Source organism: Capsella rubella, unplaced genomic scaffold, assembly GCF_000375325.1.
Source record: "Capsella rubella cultivar Monte Gargano unplaced genomic scaffold, Caprub1_0 scaffold_7, whole genome shotgun sequence".
Classification (NCBI taxonomy): Eukaryota; Viridiplantae; Streptophyta; class Magnoliopsida; order Brassicales; family Brassicaceae; genus Capsella; species Capsella rubella.
Window position 1 is genome coordinate 15109489 of NW_006238917.1, and position 20293 is coordinate 15129781.

At 38.8% G+C, this 20293-nt stretch overlaps 1 protein-coding gene across 1 annotated transcript; it reads left to right on the forward strand.

Moving 5' to 3' along the window:
• The first annotated feature begins 399 nt into the window (after positions 1–399).
• Positions 400–2089, forward strand: LOC111829471. Its single transcript, XM_023778561.1, has one exon. It carries the CDS (start codon positions 467–469, stop codon positions 2087–2089), a length of 1623 nt encoding a protein of 540 aa, XP_023634329.1. The 5' UTR covers positions 400–466.
• The last annotated feature ends 18204 nt before the right edge of the window (positions 2090–20293 follow it).

Here is a 20293-nt window from a genome sequence, read left to right on the forward strand (position 1 = left end):
GTTTTTGTTTGTCGTTTTGTTTTAATTTTCATAATTATTTGGTGTGTGATAAAATTGTGAATTCAATTGCCTCTGAATCTAGAACGAGTCTAGTATTTGTTGAAATTGATTTCGGAATTTTTGAGCTATATTTGATATTTTATTTTGTCCGATCAATTCATACTGTTGTTGTTAGAGTTCTAAGAGATTTTGGAGTCATTTCAAGGGTCGTTTTATATTTGCTGTGTGAGATCATTTCTATTTCAAAAGGAACTTGTTACTAGTGTATTTTTGCTTATTTTCTCAGGTCGCAATGTCAAAATCCAAGGAGATATCAAGCCACGACCCAAACAAGCTCTTAATTGAAGCCTTTTCCGCAAAGATGAAGGGAATAATGGACAGCAAAATATATTCATTTTCTCAAGAGTACAAAAGAGCATGAAAAAGGAAGGAACAAGATCTTAAATCAAAGCCACCAGACGACACAATGAGATCAACACGGAGCAGCCCACAGAAAATTGCTCACACTCCCAAATCCAAATCTTTGATTTATCCTGAATATCATAATTTGGCTAATGAACTTAATAAATTTTCAGGAAAAAGAGACTATCTAGAGTGGGAGAATGAGATGGATGAATGGTTTTATGACAATCACATCCCGAGAGAGAAGATATTATCTTATGCACTTAGAAAACTCACGGGAGATGCTTACAGATGGTGGTTGCAAGAAGTTGATGAACGTTGGTATAACAAGGAGCCCAATATCACCTCATGGAGAGAGCTTAAGAAACTGCTAAGGAATAAGTATGCTCCACAAGCACTAGAACGCGCTCCAAAAGCCAATTCCAAAACTCAAGGGTTAGCAGTTCAAGAAAAGAAAGCAGTCGTAGTCCCAAATCAAAAGAAAACCTCAACACCCGTGGAGGCTAAGACGCAAGCTGATCTTTTTGAGGAGTTAACCAAGAACTTTAAAAATCAGAAAATGGAGGCTAAATCAACATCTCAACCAAAGAAGGTCCCTGAACAAATTGTAGTTCACAAGCAAAGCCGACAACTATCAATTAAATCAAGCGGTGAACCAAAGCAATGTAAGTCTTCTATTGTTTCAAAATCCAGGGGAGTTACTTGTTATAACTGTCGTAAGAAAGGACATTTAGTTGCAACTTGCCCTGAAAAACTTGAGCTTACTAATACTTCATTAGAATCGAAACTGAGCTCACCAAACTCAAGTAGTGAAGTAATTTGTCGAGGTTTAGAAAATTCCAGTTCTTGTGTCATGCACTTGTTCTTGTCAAAGAATGTTGATTCAGGTCATACATCGAAGCATGAGAATGACAAAACTGGAGAAGCCATAAAGGAGAGACCAATTTGTCTCGAGAAGGAAATGTCTTTTCAAAAGCCAGAACCAAAGCAACTGTTACCAATCTGCAAAGAATTCATGATGCTGCAAGAAAGTGATGTGAACAACATCAAAGAGAACATGGAGATTCAACTACATCTAGCAGTTCAAGATCAGGAAAACGTAACTCGCAAGGAAGAGCAAACTGAAAACAAAACAATGGAGCAACTTGCCTTACCCAGGGAGTTCTTAAAAGCTAATTGTGATATTCCTTTTATTCAATCAAATGTTGCGTCTGAAAAGACTTGTGGAAAACTAACTAGCTTAGAACCAGAGCAAGCGAGTAGTGTTGTTTGTTTTTCGCAGGTTCAAGAAAAAGAAACGTCTGAAACAACGCAAAGGAGTTGGCCATTGAGTAATAATATGGATCACACCAGCTTTGTGCCAAAACCAGTTCCTATACCATTTCCTTGTGACTACACACGAAATCACTGTAAGGAAATTGATATGGTTAGGAAATATCCTAATTTGTTTGTGTTGATTTCTGCTCAAGATGAAAAACGTTTTGGTTTAGAAAATGCAAAGGAATTTTGTGTTTCAAAAACTGCTTTTGATAAAATCATTCCGACTTTTGAAACTCTCACACTTGAAATGTTATTTGAGCCAAAAGGTTTTCTCTTCGATGAGTTTTTTGAATTGAATTCTTCTTTGAGAGATTCTTTGTGTAGCAATGAAATTGAGATGTTCAGAACTAAAACTGAGAATGTATAGGTTAAATATTTTTCTGAAATGTTTCATTTGCTTGAAAATGTGCTGTGTGAATCAATTTTGTTCAAAGAGCTATGCAAACCAACTATGAAAGATCATGTTATTGATTTCTCTATTCCAAGTATCATGCATTTGTTCTGTCCCATAAGTGCTCAGAAAGGAACAGGTGACATGGAAAAGTATAAGTACTTTAGAAAAGCACTCACGTGTTTTATTCAAGTCAAAGAGAATCTACCAGATAGCTACAAAAGAAAGACTTATCATTGTGGAATTTGGAGCTGGAAGTACCTGAGGAAAACAACTTCAATCGCCCAAGGATGCTTCATTCTAAGATTCTACTTTCATTCTAACTGCTTAATGTTTTTCTTTGTGTCTAAACTGTTTCCTTTTGATGTAGGAGATCTTGCCATCTTACAGTCAAACTCGAATCACCAAAAAGTAGTCAAGCCTTCTTCAAGGTTCAAAGATAAACCGCCAGATGCAATACTTGTGCTCAAATACAACTATGATTAGATAAGTATCTTTATTCTCAAGGATTCTTTTTTCCAAGATTACACAGAGTTGATTCGCTTTTCTTTGTCAAAAGAGCCAAATGCTGTTTTTAAGGCACTCTTCAAGCGCTTGAGAAGAACTGAAACAAGAGAGGGAGACAATCGGTTTAAGCCACCCAATATGGACCAGAATAAACACCAAGACATGAGTGGTTTCATTCTGATCAAAGAAGTACCACCCGATGCAACATACAAGTTAAAGCCGAGCTTCAAAAAATTTGGAGGGAGAAGATATCAAAAGGCGGAGAACATGACCGTGCAAGATTATATGCTGCGACATTCTGAGTTCTCATTGTGCAAGATAGCCTCTAGAGAGGATGAGTTGGTCATCACCAACGCACTGATCAAAGAAGAACCCCCAGATCCAAATATGATGACAAACACCAAACATGTCAAAGATCCTATCCATGTAAGTAATTCCTCGACTCGATTTATTTCTCATGATTTAAGGGCTATGATTATAATTTTATTACATCAGGAAATCATTGGGAATAAATTATGCTTATTGAAAGAATATTTGGAATCAAATTATTGTCCTAAGGTGCAACTAAAAGATGAACATTATGAGGATATTGATTTAGTCCAAGCTGAGATTTGTTTGCATGTTTATAATGACTTCATGACTGTAATAATACACTTGTTCTTGGTCAAAGGTGTTGAAAACATTGCAGGTACAAAAGAGGAGCCACCAGATTTAGAAGTTCTCTCACTGAATCTCTTTGTGAGGACAGGAATTGGAGATGTTTTCACGCAGTATAAGAAACCTTATGCTCGTTTCAAGATGATTTTTGAGGTTGGAGAACAAGTATGGGTACACTAGAGGAAGAAAGGATTTTCAGCTAAAAGGGAATCCAATCTAATCCCAAAGATCGATGGTCAATTCAACATAGCAAGCCAAATCAACAACAAAGCTTATGAACTTGAGCTGCAAGGTAAGTTTAATATGAGTTCCCGTTTAAAAGTTATTGACTTGGTTCTTTTTATTGTAGATGAATTGGATTTGAGGTCAAATCCTTTTCAAGAGGGAGAGGATGATATGATCATGCCTAGCACATCGAACTTGGAACTTCACAAAGAGCTTGTAGCCGAGGAGGAGCTTGAAGCAGAGGAGCAGCTCGAAGCTAAGGAGCCGTTTGAATCAGATAATGAGCTTATAGCGGAGAAAGAGTATGGAAAAGATGTTATCTTAACCTCACTGGTTTTGATACATGATCACCAAATGGGAATGTCTCTCATTTGTACTCTTTTTCCCTTGTCAATTTTTGTCCCAATGGGTTTTCTTGACAAGGTTTTTAATGAGGCAAATGATTCACATTCAAATCACCCATTTTTTGATCCAAACCATGACAATACATTCAGAACTTGGCCGAATGGAATATATATCAAGTCCAACTTGTTTTGTGCCTATTACAAGCCCAAGAAGAGCCCAAACCAAGTGGTAATTTGCTGGCCAAGAGGAGTGACGAAAATAAGTAGTTGAAGAGTCATTTCTATTCAAACTCTATCTTTAATATTTTGTTATTTCCAAGGTAGTCTTGTGAGTGTGTTCCAAGACTTCCTTCTTCTTTATAAACCCCTTGTAATCTATTTTGAGAACTCATCTATCTTTTTATCAAAAACTCTCTCTTAAAAATAGATCATGGATCCATTTTCGTATGTCGAATTTTGATCTTTCTCGACTTATCAATAGGCTATTCCGCATCCTTTTGTGGCGTGATTCCATCCATCATCTCGTCTTTGAGTCGTGTGTCGTCTCTATTTCGAGAATATCCACTTCAGATCCTCCAGGTGCCGAAATTGGGATTGATCCCTCACCAGGAACTCATCAAGTGGTATCAAAGCACACTTGGAGGTTGAGTCGTTTTTATTTATTTTCTTTTTCTTTTTAATTTTTTAATTAAAAACACTCTTGTTTAGCTTAATTTGATACCAATATCTATAGTGTAATCGTTGAGTCTCGGTGGATTCGATCCCTAAGTACTACAATCATCTCTTAATAGAGAGAGTAGCTCCGGACAAATTTTAACCAATCCGTTTCTTTCCAATATGGCAAGGATTATGCTGAAACTTTTAGTTCGGTAAATAAATGTACAACAATTTGTGTTGTTCTTGATGTTGCTGTTAACAACTCATGGCCTATCAAGCAACTTAATGTCAACAATGTGTTTCTTCAAGGTGAACTTACTGAAGAAGTTTACATGTCTCAGCAAACGGGTTTTGGTTATAAAGATAAACCTACTTATGTGGGTATGTTAAAAAAACCAATCTATGGACTCAAGCAAGCACCTCGCGCATGGTATATGGCTCTCAAACAATATCTCCTTCCAACCGGCTTCGCAAATTCTCTTGCAGATGCATCACTGTTTATTCGTGGTTCCGGGTCTAGTATAACAATTGGCAATCCTCACAAAGGCAACAACAACAACCGTTCCTTTAAACCCTACTTAGGCAAGTGCCACCTGTGTAACACACAAGGACATAGTGCTCGTCGATGTCTGCATCACCTCTCTCTCCAGTCCAACTCCAACCGTAATAGCAGCTCATTCACTCGATGGCAACGCGTGCGAACATGGCTGTGATGGTTAACAATGGAGCCACACACCACATTACAACTGATTTAAACAATCTCTCGCTACATCAACCTTACAACGGTGGAGACGACCTCATGATTGATGATGGCTCTAATATGTCCATCATTCGTGCTTTAAAATTAGATAAAATTCTTTGTGTTCTTGATATACATAAAAAAATCTCGTCTCTATGTAGAATTCTTTCTTGCCTCTTTTCAAGTGAAGGATCTCAATACATGAGTCCTGCTACTCCAAGGCAGAACGAATGAAGAGTTGTATGAGTGGCCAATTGTTAATCCTAAAGTAGTGGCAATGCTATCTTCATTAGGTCCAAAAACAAATCTTATCTAATGGCATTCTCGATTAGGCCATCCTTCTTCTTCAGTTTTAAACACCATTATTTCTTCTTTTTTACTTCTTGTTGCAATTTCTACTCAAAAAGCTTTATCTTATTCTGATTTGCCTTATTAATAAAAGTCATAAAACTTCCATTTTGTCAAACCTCCATTGTCTCAAAACGCCCTCTTGAATACATATTTTTTGATGTTTGGACCTTTTCAATTTTATCTCCCCAAAACTACAAATATTATCTTGTTCTTTATTGACCATTTTATTCGATACACATGGCTAAATCCGCTGCAAAGAAGAAATGTGACAATGGGCCAGCCTAACCATGGTCTATTAAACAATTCTCAGGCCCATTTACAACAACCAGCCAATTTGCAACAACCAGCCCAACAACAACTCTCATCTCTTTCATCGTCTTCTTCCTCTGTATCTAACGCCACAACAACGCCATCGTCGTCATCAATTTTGGGACCCCCGGAATCTGACCTTCACCGGCCTGCTCTATCATCGTAAACATCCTCTCCATCTCAGGTATTATATACTATCCCTACACCTACCTCTCCTCCCTCTCTGAATTTGGAGCCCACTGCTCATGTTCAAAATGAGTCTAGACCCATGACTCAGCCAAACCTCCAGTCTAATGAGCCTACAGCTCCACCACAAAATGAGTTACGACCCTCAACTCAGACCCAATCACCACAAATCCAACCACCAAACTAAGCTATTTTATTAAGACCACATAACTAAAATCAAAACATTGAGCCACCAGAAATTGTCCACAAAATGATAACTCGAGTAAAAATTAATATACACAAACCTAACCCCACACGTGGTCTTATGGTTACTGCTTGCAGGTTAATAACAAAAGAACCAACAACAATCTTTCAAGCCTTGAAAGACCCGAATTGGAGCCGTGCATCTTCGCTTGAGTACGATGCATTAGTCATTAATCGTACATGGGATATAGTTCCTCAGAATGCAACGCAAAATATTATTGGCTGTAGATGGGTCTTCACAACCAAATATCTTGCTAATGGAGCTCTAGATCGCTACAAATCTCGTCTTGTAGCTAAGGGGTTTGTGATACCTCATGGTTTTTACGGGTTTTTGGCCATGATATAAGTCTTGTTTATAGAGCTTTTATAGTGTTTTCGAGTCTTTTGAGTCATTTCAGGATTAGGATATATTTGGCATGGATTGGAGCATAATGGAGCTTTTTGGAGCAATTGGGAGCATTTAGAGAAGATGTGCCGAAGAAACGCACTAGGAGAGCATATTTGGTGTGTGTGTCAATTGACGAAACTACTCGTGTTTATCGACACCAATTTCTGACGGCAATTGAATTACACGTTTAGTTGAAGTTTGAAAGATTTGCAGATTCGGCCCATAATTTTTCCTTATTTGCAATTAAGCCCAGTTCGTGGTTTAGACATATATATTTAGTTGTCAGGGTTTTGTTAAGACTTAACCTTTATTATTTTTGACAGAGAGATCTGTAGAGAGCTAGGAGAGAAGAAAATTCACCCCATTCAGAGAAGATTCAAGACTCCTTTACTTCTTCATTTACTTTCTTTTTATGAAATCTATTTTATTCATGATGTTTGTTTTACTCACCATGTCTGAGTAGATTTCTTTTTAGGTTTAGGGTTTTCAAAGGAATTCATGAATTGTTAGGTTGTTAGATTTTTAGGATTTAATCAATAAAGTTCTTAATCTAGATTGTGATTAATTTGTTCTAGAGTAGTGAAAGCAACCTAAAATCTGATTTTAGGTTAATTGGTAGACACAAAAGTGTTATTGATTTCCAGCAAATAATCTAGATGCGAAAAATACCTATTCGCAAAGAAACTTAGTTTAGGGATTTTATAAACTTATCCAACCTGAATTAAATGCATGTCTTAGACTTATAAATTTGCAAAGAGATTTGGAATTTAGGGTTATAGACATAGATAGTCTTTGCAACGAAAGTTGATTGATTATAATTTTGTGATATGAGTTCAAGAACAGTGATTTATAAATCCTGACAATTGTTTATTTGAAATTCTGAATTTCCTTAGAAATTCCCTGAACCTATATTTTATTTTTCTGAATACACATCTCTGTTATTTATTTTTTGTTTCTCTTTAATTAAAAACACTCTTATTTAGATTAACTTGATACCATTATCTATTTTGTAATCAATGAGTCTCTGTGGATTCGATCTCAGCACTACAGTGATTTCTTAATTGAGAGAGTAGCTCAGGGAAAATTTGAGACGATCAAATTTTGGCGACGCTGCCGGGGACTCAATTTTGATTTACCATTAGATTAAGGTTAAAGTTTAGTTGAAGTTTTGTTTTTTTTTGTTACTTACGCTTTTCTTTTCTCTTTTCTTTTTGGTGTTTCAAGTTTATGCCTAATACAAGAAGCAACTAGAACACAGAGCTAGTTTTGATATTAACAATCAAGAACTAGCGGCTTTAGAAAGAGAGAATCGAAGAGCTCAGAAACAGGCAGCAATGGCACCACCACTGATTTTGATTCAGGATGCTGAGGGTACTCTAAGAGATGGAGATGGGCATGTGAGGAATGCACAAGGGCAAAAGCACAACAGACTTGCACAGTTCTATTCTAACCGCTCTGCTATATGTCCTCCTGCATTTCAAAGTAACAACTTTGAGCTCAAGGCTGGATACTACACTCTTGTAGGACAACACCCCTTCCATTGACACACTCATGAGCATCCAATGGATCACATTGAGAAGTTTGAAGATTTGGTATCTAGCATCAAAGCTGACGGTGTGTCTTCAGATTTTCTGCTCTGTAAGCTTTTCCAGCACTCCTTAGCTGGAGAAGCACTATCCTGGCTTAAGGAGTTAAAGCCTATATGTCTTACGAGCTGGAACGATGTAAAGGTTGAGTTCTTGAATAACTTTTATGATGATGCAAGGTCAGAGGAGCTGCGGAAAAATATCTCTCCCTATTCTCAAGGGGTATCAGAGAGACTGTCCACACCATGGTTATGAAAAATTTCAGCTGTTGGGAATCTTCTATAGAGGAGTAGATTAGAGGTACTAGATGGCCTTAGATGATGCTAGCAACAGTAACTATAATACAAGGCTCCAGCTGAAGACATCAAACTAATCGAGAACTTAGCTTCCAGCAACAAACTAAAGTTGCTGATTTTGAGAGGAAGATGCTAGCTGAAAACATTAATAGGGTTCAACTCGCTCAAGTTAAAGCCAAGCTTGATTCTGTTCATAACCTTCTTGGTGCTAAGAAGACTGTTAAGTTTGGTGCTGAAGTTGAGGATGTTAAACCATATGAGTATGAAGAAGAAGACGTGAACTACGTCAATGGACCTGGATATCAGGGTCAGAATTTTGGTAATACATAGGGGAACATGTACAACAACGGGTATGGTCAGAGGGCACCAGAAGTTTCACCAGAACCTACAAAAATTCTTCTTACCAGTCACCTCCTCCTCCATCTGCTAATACTGAGATGAAGTCGATGCTAGAACAGATTCTAGAGGGTCAACAGAACATGACAGTGAAAGTCAATGGGAAGATGGATGCCATGTACACTGACTTGAATGGCAAAATCAAAGCTCTGAGCACATGTACATATAAGTTGGAATTTCTTGCTGCACAAACTACTGGATCTCTATAGAAGTAAGAAGGGTGCAATGCCATTTTGGTTAGAGATGGAGATAATGTCTGGGAGGAGGAAACAAGTGACGATGATGATATTGCACAGACATACCAGAATTTCTTGAAACGCCAAAACCATATACAGAAAAAATCTACAAGCCTAAGGCTCCTTTTCCAAAGCCTAGGAAGATTAAACAGGAGATGGAAGAAGCTCGATGCAAGGCAATGATGGAAAAGTTGATAAATGAAATACATCTAGATCATGCAGATGAGGATACACCTATGCTTAAGCAGTGTGTTAAGAGGATGGTCATAAATGATGCGAGCCCTGAGGAAGGAGCTTTACTGACTAAAGACATGGGTGCTATCTTATTGAAACATACCCCATAGAGTAAGAAAGAAAGAAGACTAAAGTGTTTGTTTCTGAAAAAGTTAGTGCCATGATTCAAAGCAGGATTCCTGAGAAGTTACTTGATCCATGAAGTTTCGTGCTAGACTACTCTATCTTCACAGAAAGATTTCCTCACTCTCTTTGTGATCTTGGCTAAGGTATCAACTTGATTCCACACTCTGGTGCTGTGAGACTCGGGATGACAGAATTCAAGCTGACTAAGATCTCTCTTATCTTAGCTGATAGATCCAAAAGGATTTTCAAAGGTGTTTTAGAGGATGTTTTGATTAGAGTTGGTGAATGCATGATTCCCGCTTATTTTTTTGTTCTTAAGTATAGTGAAGAAACTAAGGATCCTATTCTCCTTGGGAGATCTTTCTTGGCTACCGTTGGTGCTCTTATAGATGTTCAGAAAGGAAAAATTGGACTACATGTGGGTGATTTAGTCATGAACTTTGACATGAACAAGTTGAGGAGAACACCTATTATTGATGGCCAGACTTTTTCTATAAAGGAAGCCATGGATGGCAAGGCAGTCAAAGGGTATTTAGAAGACATTATTGCTAGTGATCATCTTTTTAGGACTAGGGACCAGAGCGAGGGTCTAGCTACTGATAATATGCTAAAGGATGACATTTTTGTTCTAGAGATGAAGATCGCTGAGACAAATTGCATAAAGAGTGCAGAAACACGAGTAGCAGGCTCAGTGACGAGCGACACCACCATGGTGACGGTCGACACCCCTCGTCACGACAGTCCAAACTTGCCAAACACGAATGATTTCGAGCTGATCTTACTGGTACAAGCTCGAGTCCTTTATGAATCAGAAAGTTTCACCTCCCACACTCCAAAGACCTCTAGAAAAGCAAAGGTACGCAACTTATTTACCCAAACCTTGTAACGCCCGCGTCCCAAAATTATGAAAGGGGGCTATTTGTTTTAAGGAAAATGATAGCTTGATGATCTTAAGTAGCTAAACTACTAGCTCAAACAGCTAGAAGGAAAGTTAACCAAGCTAGTAAGCACGATAAGCTAGCTAGTTCAGCTGAGGGTGAGTTACACTAGCTGGAGGACTAGTTAGCTCAGCTGCATGAGCTAGCCGACAGCTCAACCGAGCTCGGTGAACTGATTGAGTACTGACCCAGCTGGATGGACTGGGTAGCTGACAGTCGAGCTGGTGGACTGTGGTAGCTCAGTAGCATGTAGGGTTGTGATCAGAAGGGGTGCAACTCTCCAAAGGGGTGCAACTCTCCAAAGGGATGCAACCTTTCGAAAAGGTGCAAGGAATGGGTGTGTCCTTTCATGGAACACCCATTGGCATCCTATATAAAGGATGGACGCCCACACACTTGGGGATCACCATTTTTTCCATCAACACCTAAGTAGAAAAGGGGGTGCGGCTCAGCGAGTACATGAGACTCGACCGAACTGATACGCACGCTACCTCTCTATCGACGGTGTGAGGAATTGGTCGACGATCTGATCATGGATCGGACCGACGGGAAAGATGGTCGATGGTTCGACCTTAAGGAAAGAATGATCGATGATTCGATCGATAGGCCATATCAATCAATTGTGAGGTTGACAAGTCGTCGATTGTATCTATTGGGTCACTGGATGATCGATGGTTTGATAGGGGGATCGAATCGATCGATGTAATCATTCCATACCAAGTCCGATAAGTCGAAGGGGGAATGAGGGATTATCATCATGCATCGGTGGGGCTATAAGTTACCGTCTCTAATGTGTACTAAGCCAATGGGTTTGGTTGGTTGTATGGCTAAGGCACAAGAGATGGGTCAAGGTAAAACTATTCCGCTGCGTATATGGGTTTACAAAGCAAGGCCGTGAGCCGAACCTAAGTAAACAAGACAAATCTTGGTTCTTCGGCCGGAAATGAGGCCGAACCGGTACCCTTGATTGTCGGATGCCGAGACATCTAGGGTGGGGGTCTTTCTAACCTTCTCATATCATCAATAAGACTTTCAAAGGTACAAAGACATTTTTGCAGTTAACCTAGCCACGAGATTATCGTAGAGCGCTTGTTGGTTCTTTTGATGATGATGTAGGTAAAAGAAGTGTCCCACCCATACCTAGACCTTGTCCTGCTGCTACTCCTCATGTACTTGTTAGATCTCCTACACCTAGTGTTTATACACCACCTTGGATGATGAGACACTTTTCTCGGAGGCACTTACTGCCACTTCCTGATCCACCTGAAGCCTAAGCCCCGACACAGTCAAGCTAATGACTGAAAACAACCGCTTAGTTGGAGGCAACCCACTTGTGAGTCTTTTTATTTCTTCGCATTTATTTCAGTCTTATGTTCTTTTATTCGCCACACTTAGACTTAGCAACACTAGCAGTTACTAACTTTGTTTATGTTTTTGGAGTTTTATTGAGTTAGTCCAAAATTTGTTATATTGAGTCAATTTTTTATGTTGGGAACTATGTACTCACTCTAACAGTTTCTCTGATTTGGATTAACATTCTTATGACTCTTGACTATGCTTGATCTTAGAACCAAAGTTTGGAATGACTATGAGCCGTATAAACAATCATGAAATCCCTTATTCATTGGATATCCAGTTGATCTTATGTAATTTCTAATTTTATCAAGACTTAATTGTTCTTAGTCTCTTACCTTGGGAGTTGGTATACATTGGACTAGATTTCTTCTGTGAGCTTCACAAGAAATTTCACTTCTTCAAAGTATAATTCCTTCCTTTCTCTTCTCTTTAGCCTTTAAAATATCCTATAAAAAGGGGCTATAGGTAGAAGTGATATGACGGATGTCGCGTAAACCCGTGTATACTTCGGATTTATGGATACCCGAAAGAAAAAAAAAGGAGAACAAAAAAGAGAGAAAGAAAGAAAAAAAGAATATGAAAAAGGGATCGTTGAAAACATATAATGATACCCTAGAAGGTAGGGAGATATCGGTTACCTTGGAAGTGAGAAAAGGGAGAGGAACTGAAATCATATCAAGAATGTCTTAGTTTGAGAAGAGTTGATATGCCCTTGATCGATATTCCCTCGGTAAGAATTCATCTTTACTTGTTAAAACTTATGTAAAGAGATGATAATGGAGAGACTGGAGATTCCTGAGGATTGTGGGATTAGAGTAAGGAATGTTGATACTTCTCATAGGCAAAGTACATAAAGTAAGTTCTGGAGTCAAGCCGGTGAAGAATGCAAAGAAGAGTTTTGTAACATCCGCATCCGAAAATTATGAAAGGGGGGCAATTTGTTTTAAGAAAAGTGATCGCTTGATGAGCTTAAGTAGCTAAACTTCTAGCTCAAACAGCTAGAAGGCAAGTTAAACAAGCTAGGAAGCACGGTAAGCTAGCTAGATCAGTTGAGGTGAGTTACACTAGCTAGAGGACTAGCTAGCTCAGCTGAGTGAGTTGGCCGACAGCTCAACCAAGCTCAGTGAACTGATTGAGTACTTACCCAGCTGGATGGACTGGGCAGCTGACATTAGAGCTGGTGGACTATGGAAGCTCGGTAGCTTGTAGGGCTGTGATCGGAAGAGGTACAACTATTCGAAGGGATGCAACCTTTCGAAAAGGTGCAAGGAATGGGCGTGTCCTTTCATGGAACACCCATTGGCGTCCTATATAAAAGATGGATGCTCACACACTTAGAAATCACCATTGTCCATTAATGCCTAAGAAGAAAAGGGGGTGCGGCTTGGTGAGTACATGAGACTCGAACGAACTGATACGCACGCTACCTCTCAATCGAGGTAAAGGTGAACTGTCTGATCATGGATTCGACCGACTGAAAGATGGTCGAAGGTTCGACCTTAAGGAAAATATGATCTATGATTGGGTCGATAGGTAAGAACAATGGATTGTGAGGTTAACGAGTCGTTGGTGGTATCGATTGGGTCACTGAATAATAGATAGTTTGATAGGGGATAGAATCGATCAATGTAATCATTCCATACCGAGTCCGATAAGTCAAAGAAGGAAATGATGGATTACTACCGTGAGTAGGTGGGGCTATAAGTCCCCGTATCTAATGTATACTAAGCCAATGGGGTTGGTTGGTATTATGGCTAAGGCACAGGAGATTGGTCAAGGTAAAACTATTCCGCTGGGTACATGGGTTTACAAAGCAAGGCCGTGAGCCAAAGCTAAGTAAACAAGACAAATCTTGGTCGTTTGGCCGGGAATGAGGCCGAACACGTACCCATGAATTATCGGACGCCTAGACGTCTAGGGTGGGGGTCTTTCAAGTTTAATGTAGTTGAGTGAGTTCCTGCGTTTTCAAACTTCTTTCACAGGTTGATTTTATGCTTTGCTTAAGGGCAAGCAAAGGCTAAGTCTAGGGGAGTTAATATATCATGGTTTTTACGAGTTTATGGCCATGATATAAGTCTTATTTATAGAGCTTTTATAGTGTTTTCGAGTCTTTTGAGTCATCTCAGGATTAAGAACTATTTGGCATGAATTGGAGTACAATGGAGCTTTTTGGAGCATTTGGGAGCATTTGGAGAAGATGTGCCGAAGAAATGCACTAGGAGAGCATATTTGGTGTGTGTGGGATGAGACACAACTACTCGTGTCCATCGACACCAATATCTGAAGGCAATAGAATTTCACGTCTAGTTGAAGTTAGGAAGATTTACAGATTCGACCCAAAAGTTTCCCATATTTGCAATTAAGCCCAATTTGTGGTTTAGACATATATATTGAGTTTTTAAGGTTTTGTTAAGACTTAAGCTTTATTATTTTTGAGATTGATATTTGTAGAGATCTCAGAGAGAAGAATCAAAACCTCATTCAGAGATGATTCATAACTCATTTACTTCTTCTATTACTTTCTTTTATGCAATATATTTTATTCATGATGTTTGTTTTACTCACCATGTCTGAGTAGATTTCTTGTTAGGTTTAGGGTCTTCAAAGGAATTTATAAATTGTTAGGTTGTTAGATTGTTAGGATTTAATCAATAGAGTTCTTCATCTAGATTGTGGTTAATTTGTTATAGACTAGTGAAAGCAACCTAGAATGTGATCTTAGGTTAATTGGAGACACGAAAGTGTTATTGATTTCCAGAAAATAATCTAGATGAATAAAATACCTATTCGCAAAGAAATTTAGTTAAGGGATTTCGTGAACTTATCGAACCTGAATTAAATGCATGTCTTAAACTTATAAATTTGCAAAAAGATTTGGAATATAGGGTTCTAGACATAGATAGTCTTTGCAATGAAAGTTGATTGATTATAATTTTGTGATTTGAGTTCAAAAATGATGCTTTATAAATCATGACAATTGTTTATTTGCAATTCTGAATTTCCTTAGAAATTCCCTAAACCTATATTTTATTTTGTTGAATACACATCTCTTTTATTTATTTTCTATTTCTTCTTAATTAAAAACACTCTTGTTTAGCTTAATTTGATACCAATATCTATTGTGTAATCGTTGAGTCTCTGTGGATTCGATCCCTAAGTACTACAATGATCTCTTAATTGAGAGAGTAGATCAGGGCAAATTTTAACCAATCAGTTTCCTTACAATATAGCAAGGATTATGCTGAAACTTTTAGTTCGGTAAATAAATCTACAACAATCCATGTTGTTCTTGATGTTGCAGTTAACAACTCATGGCCTATCAAGCAACTTGATGTCAACAATGCGTTTCTTCAAAGTGAACTTACTGAAGAAGTTTACATGTCTCAGCCAACGTGTTTTGTTGATAAAGATAAACCTACTTATGTGGGTAAGTTAAAGAAACCAATCTACGGACTCAAGCAAGCACCTCGCGCATGGTATATGGCTCTCAAACAATATCTCCTTCCAGCCGGCTTCGTAAATTCTCTTCCAGATGCATCACTGTTTATTCGTGGTTCCGGGTCAAGTATAACATATGTTCTTGTTTATGTGCAAGGCATCATATTCACTGGCAACCACTCTAACACAATTGCCTCGGTTGTAACCTCCTTTGCAGAGCTTCTCTCTATTAAGGATCCCATTGATCTTCACTATTTCCTTGGCATTGAAGTTTCACGCTCCACTCGTGGTCTACACCTTATGCAAAGAAAGTATGTTACAGATCATCTTCTCAAGAAAAATATGATTGATTTCAAACTGGTCTCCACACCACTTCCTATGACGCCAAAGCTTACAGTGAACAGTGGACTCCCTCTCGATGATGCCTCACAGTTTTGCTCGGTTGTAGACAGCTTACAATATCTCTCTTTCACTTGTCCGAATATTGCATATGCCGTTTAGCGTCTATCTTAGTTTATGCATCGTCTGATGCATTATCATTGGCAAGCTGCCAAACATGTTCTTCGGTATCTTGCTGGCACTGTCACACATGGTACTTATCTCCATGCTTCTTCCCCTGATACATTACATTGCTTCTCTACATCACCTACGAAATTACAAGGTTACTCGGATGCAAATTGGGCAGGCGATACAGATGATTATGTCTCCACAAATGGTAATGTGATCTATATTGCCCGTAATCCTATTTCTTGGTCTTCTAAGAAGCAAAACAGGGTGGCTCGCTCCTCGACAGAGGCTGAATATCGGGCAGTTGCGAATACGGCTGCAAAGGTATGATGGTTATGTTTGTTATATACTAAACTACGGCTGAACCTACCCTCTACTTCCGATATATATTGTGATAATGTTGGGGCTATGTATCTTTGTGCAAATCATGTTTTTCAGTCGCGAATAAAGCATATTGCCCTTGACTATCACTTTGTTCAGAATCAGATTCAGTCCAACATGTTACGGGTCTCTCATGTTTCCACACATGATCAGTTAGCTGATACACTTACAAAACCATTACCAAGAGGCCAGTTTCAACAAGCGTGCTCCAAGATTGGAGTGATCAAGCTCCCTCCATCTTGAGGGAGAGTATAGGAGTTATGTATAAGTAAATAGAATATATGGATCATTATGTAAATACTTTTACTATATGTCCCCTATGTAGCATATATACTCTTGTAATTCATCATTCACCAATATATGAATATTCAGAACCTATATGTTATGACACTTGTAGTCTATGTTGTTGTTATCTATGGCCCTTGAAAACATCCTTAATCAACCAAGTTATCAAACCTATTCTCATCAAAATCATCATTAACACACTAGATACACTACTTTAATAAGCCATAACAATACACTATATACAATACATTAACAACCCATAAGAACGAACCTAGAATCCATAAAAAGAGCAAAGACATCAACATCAAGAAACTAAAGGTGAGCCCTTTAAATAATATCTACTTTGTTCTTAGTCATGCTCATGTTTTGCCAAATTCACAACGAAATCATATCTAGTAACAGTGATCAGACAATGTAAGAGAAACAATATAACAAAAATGATTCAAAATTTACAACAGAACCAGTCTAAGAATAGAAGAAAACACACTAGATACACTACATCAACAAGCATATATCAACCCTAGAATCAACAAAAAAGAACAAAGAGTCAACGCGCATACACATCAACATCAAGACTTGATTTTTCACCTAGAAACTGAAGGAGCCTTTTAAAAAAGCTCATGAGCTCAATAATGTTTACTGAAATTTCTATAAAACCCAAAACAATTTACTGAGAACAAATACAAACCCTCAACTTTTACAGATTCATTTACTGATTCAGTTTCATAATTGCAATCAATTGATTTAGGGTTTGTTTAAGTCAAGAAACGAAACGAAATACATAAATGAATTTAAGTAAAAAAAAATTGTGTAAACAAAATACCTTGTCGAGGCGAAGTGAGTCAAGGCTAGGAGTCGAGGAGAGGCGAGGCGGGGTGAGTCAAGGCAAGAGAGGTGAGTCGAGGTGAGGAGACGAGGATTTGCGGTAAATAAAGGTGACTCGGGGCGAGGATTCGCGGCGAGTAGGTCAAACACGTCGATGAATAAGTCCGACGAGGCGATGTTGAGGAAAAAGAATCTTTTGGTAATCGAAAGAAGAGAGCTTTGGGTTTCAACAAATATTTGTTTGGGCTTCCTAATGGGCTTTTTTGCCTATTCAAATCTAATTTTCATTTTGTTTAATCTACTTTCTTTTTTTTGTCAACAAAAAATCAATTAGATTGGCTTAAATAAGCCAACTAGTGAGACAATTGTTTACAAACTTGACGATATGCGGAAGACCACGTACATTACGTGCCAAACTATCTGCTTTTACATTTGCAATTCTTGGAATAAAAGATAAAGAAAAAGTTGAGAATTCTTCCTTATCCTTCTTGATATCATCCTGGTATACAGAGAAAGCCGGCCACTCGTAAGGCGAAGACACCATCTTCACCAAGTCTGAACAGTCGGTAAAAAAAGCAACATCTCTCAAATCATGTCCTATCATACATCTCATCGCCCAGAACAGTGCTTCTACCTCTACATGGAGTGGAGAAAGGCTTCTAAGGTGATTTGAAGCCCCCACAAACGTGGAGCCATCCTGAGAGTGCTGACAGAACCATCCTAGTACTGAATTCTTATATGTGTCCTTCCATGATCCATCAATAAAACACCGGTATCTTGTAAATGTCGAAGGTAAGGTAATCGAACGCCTATGCACCAGGGATAGTGGAACCGAAACCGCCGGAGGAGATCCTATTTCCTCAATCTGATCCGAGTGCCAACCATCTGCTTCTGTCTTTGCGACTCTGGTAACCTCCTAAGAGCATTGATCCTCATTTTCGAAAACTTTAGCATTTCTCGCCTTCCAAATATACCATAATAACCAAGGAAAGAACTGAACTTGCCAATCCAGTAAGCATACCTGTAGAAGATAATCCATGCTGGCATAAATAGAGTCTGTGGGAAACTATATAGAGCCCACTGGAATATAGGCCAAGGCCCAGGATTGCCGTGCAGGCGGACAGTCAAAGATCGCATGATTTGCTGTTTTCACCTAAGTACCAAAACGAGAACAAACTGTATCACAATTTATACCTCGACCTTTCAAATTAGCTAAAACCGAAATACATCATGTTAATAATTGCCACACAAAGTGTTGGATCTTGGGTAGACAACGTGTCTTCCAGATACTTGCAATCAAAGGGAGAAATCAGGGCCGTAGACCGGAAGGATAGAAATTCCAAGATCATGTAACCGAGTTGTATGATAACCAGATTTTACCGTGTATCTTCCATTCTTTGTGAAATGTCATCCTACAGTATCAGGCGCAGGAGTATTACCTATATGTATAGCACTAATCAAATCAGCATTGCTTGGATCAAAGACGGCATTCAGCAAATCCATCCGCCAATAATTAGATTTGCGGTCCATTAGTTGTTGTATCTATAAGGCAGGATCCAGAAAGGATCCATTACTTAAAGCTGGTCTCGGGAATCGAGCTGAAATCCAAGGGTCTTTCCACAAAGAGAAAAAATCCTCACCTTCCATTTCACCACCCAGCTCCTCCTGAGATTCCGCCATCTCTGACACGTGCTCCTACACCTGGTTCTACTCCTTTTGGTCACCATAACCATCCTCATTTGGTAGCTGCTCCTCATGAAGGCCTGTGAGGACAACCACATTTCCCATTTCACCACCCATTTCCTCCTGATGAGCATACTTCTGTACACATAATGAATAATTATGGGGATAAAGGATCACCTTGTTGCAATCCTCTTCATGGCTTAATGAAACCTTGAGATTGACCGTTGATGAGAATACTATACTCCACCAATGTTACACAAAACATGATTCATTTAATCCACACTTCCGCGAACCCAAATTTCCTTAACATCCGACCTAGGAATACCCATTCCACTCGATCATATGCCTTGCTCATATCCGTTTTAATTACCATAAAAGTGCTCTTACAAGAACCATTGGTACGAAGACCGTGAAACATTTCCTGGGCAATCAATAAATTATCCGAGATTAACCTTCCAGCAACAAAAGCGGATTGGCTGTCCGAAATGAGCAAAGGTATAACTGTTTTCAGCCTTTGGCACAAAACTTTCGATATTATCTTATAACCAACGTTACATAAACTAATTGGTCGTAACTCCGCCATCCTAGTAGGTCGTTCCACTTTTGGAATTAGACAAATATTTGTCTTATTTAACCGCTTATCAAAAATTCCATCCCGAAAAAAGGAATTTACCGATTGGGTCAAATCCTTCTTGATGACACTCCATGCCTTTTGGAAGAATAAGGCAGACATGCCATCCAGACCGGGTACTTTATATGGGAGCATCATAAATAGAGCTTTCTGTACCTCCGTCTCCGTGGCCGGTGCCGTTAGGTAACCATTTAAGTCCTCCGCAATCACTTCTGGTAGTTCCTCCAAGACCTCTTCAACCTCGTGATGGTCACTTGTGGTAAATAATTTCTTAAAAAAATCCTCCGCTATTTGGCAAACCTTCTTATCTTCCGTTGACCAAACATCATTTTTGTCATACACCCCAACTAGGCGGTTTTGAGCTCGCCTAGCTTTAGTTTGTGCATGAAAAAATTTAGAGTTTCAATCCCCAACCCTCATCCAGCAGTTCCTGCTTTTTTCCTGCCAATAGACCTCCTCATCTTTATTAAATCTTCAATAGTCTCTCTACCAAAAGGTACTTGACTTTTCCTCTATTGAGAAATTGTATGCTATAATTAATTAATTTATCCACAAAACCGTTCAGTCCCTGACCCAAGGAACCGTTCCAACCATGGTCAATAGCCTCTACGAGACCTTCCTTTCCGACCCAACACTTATCAAACATAAAACACCGC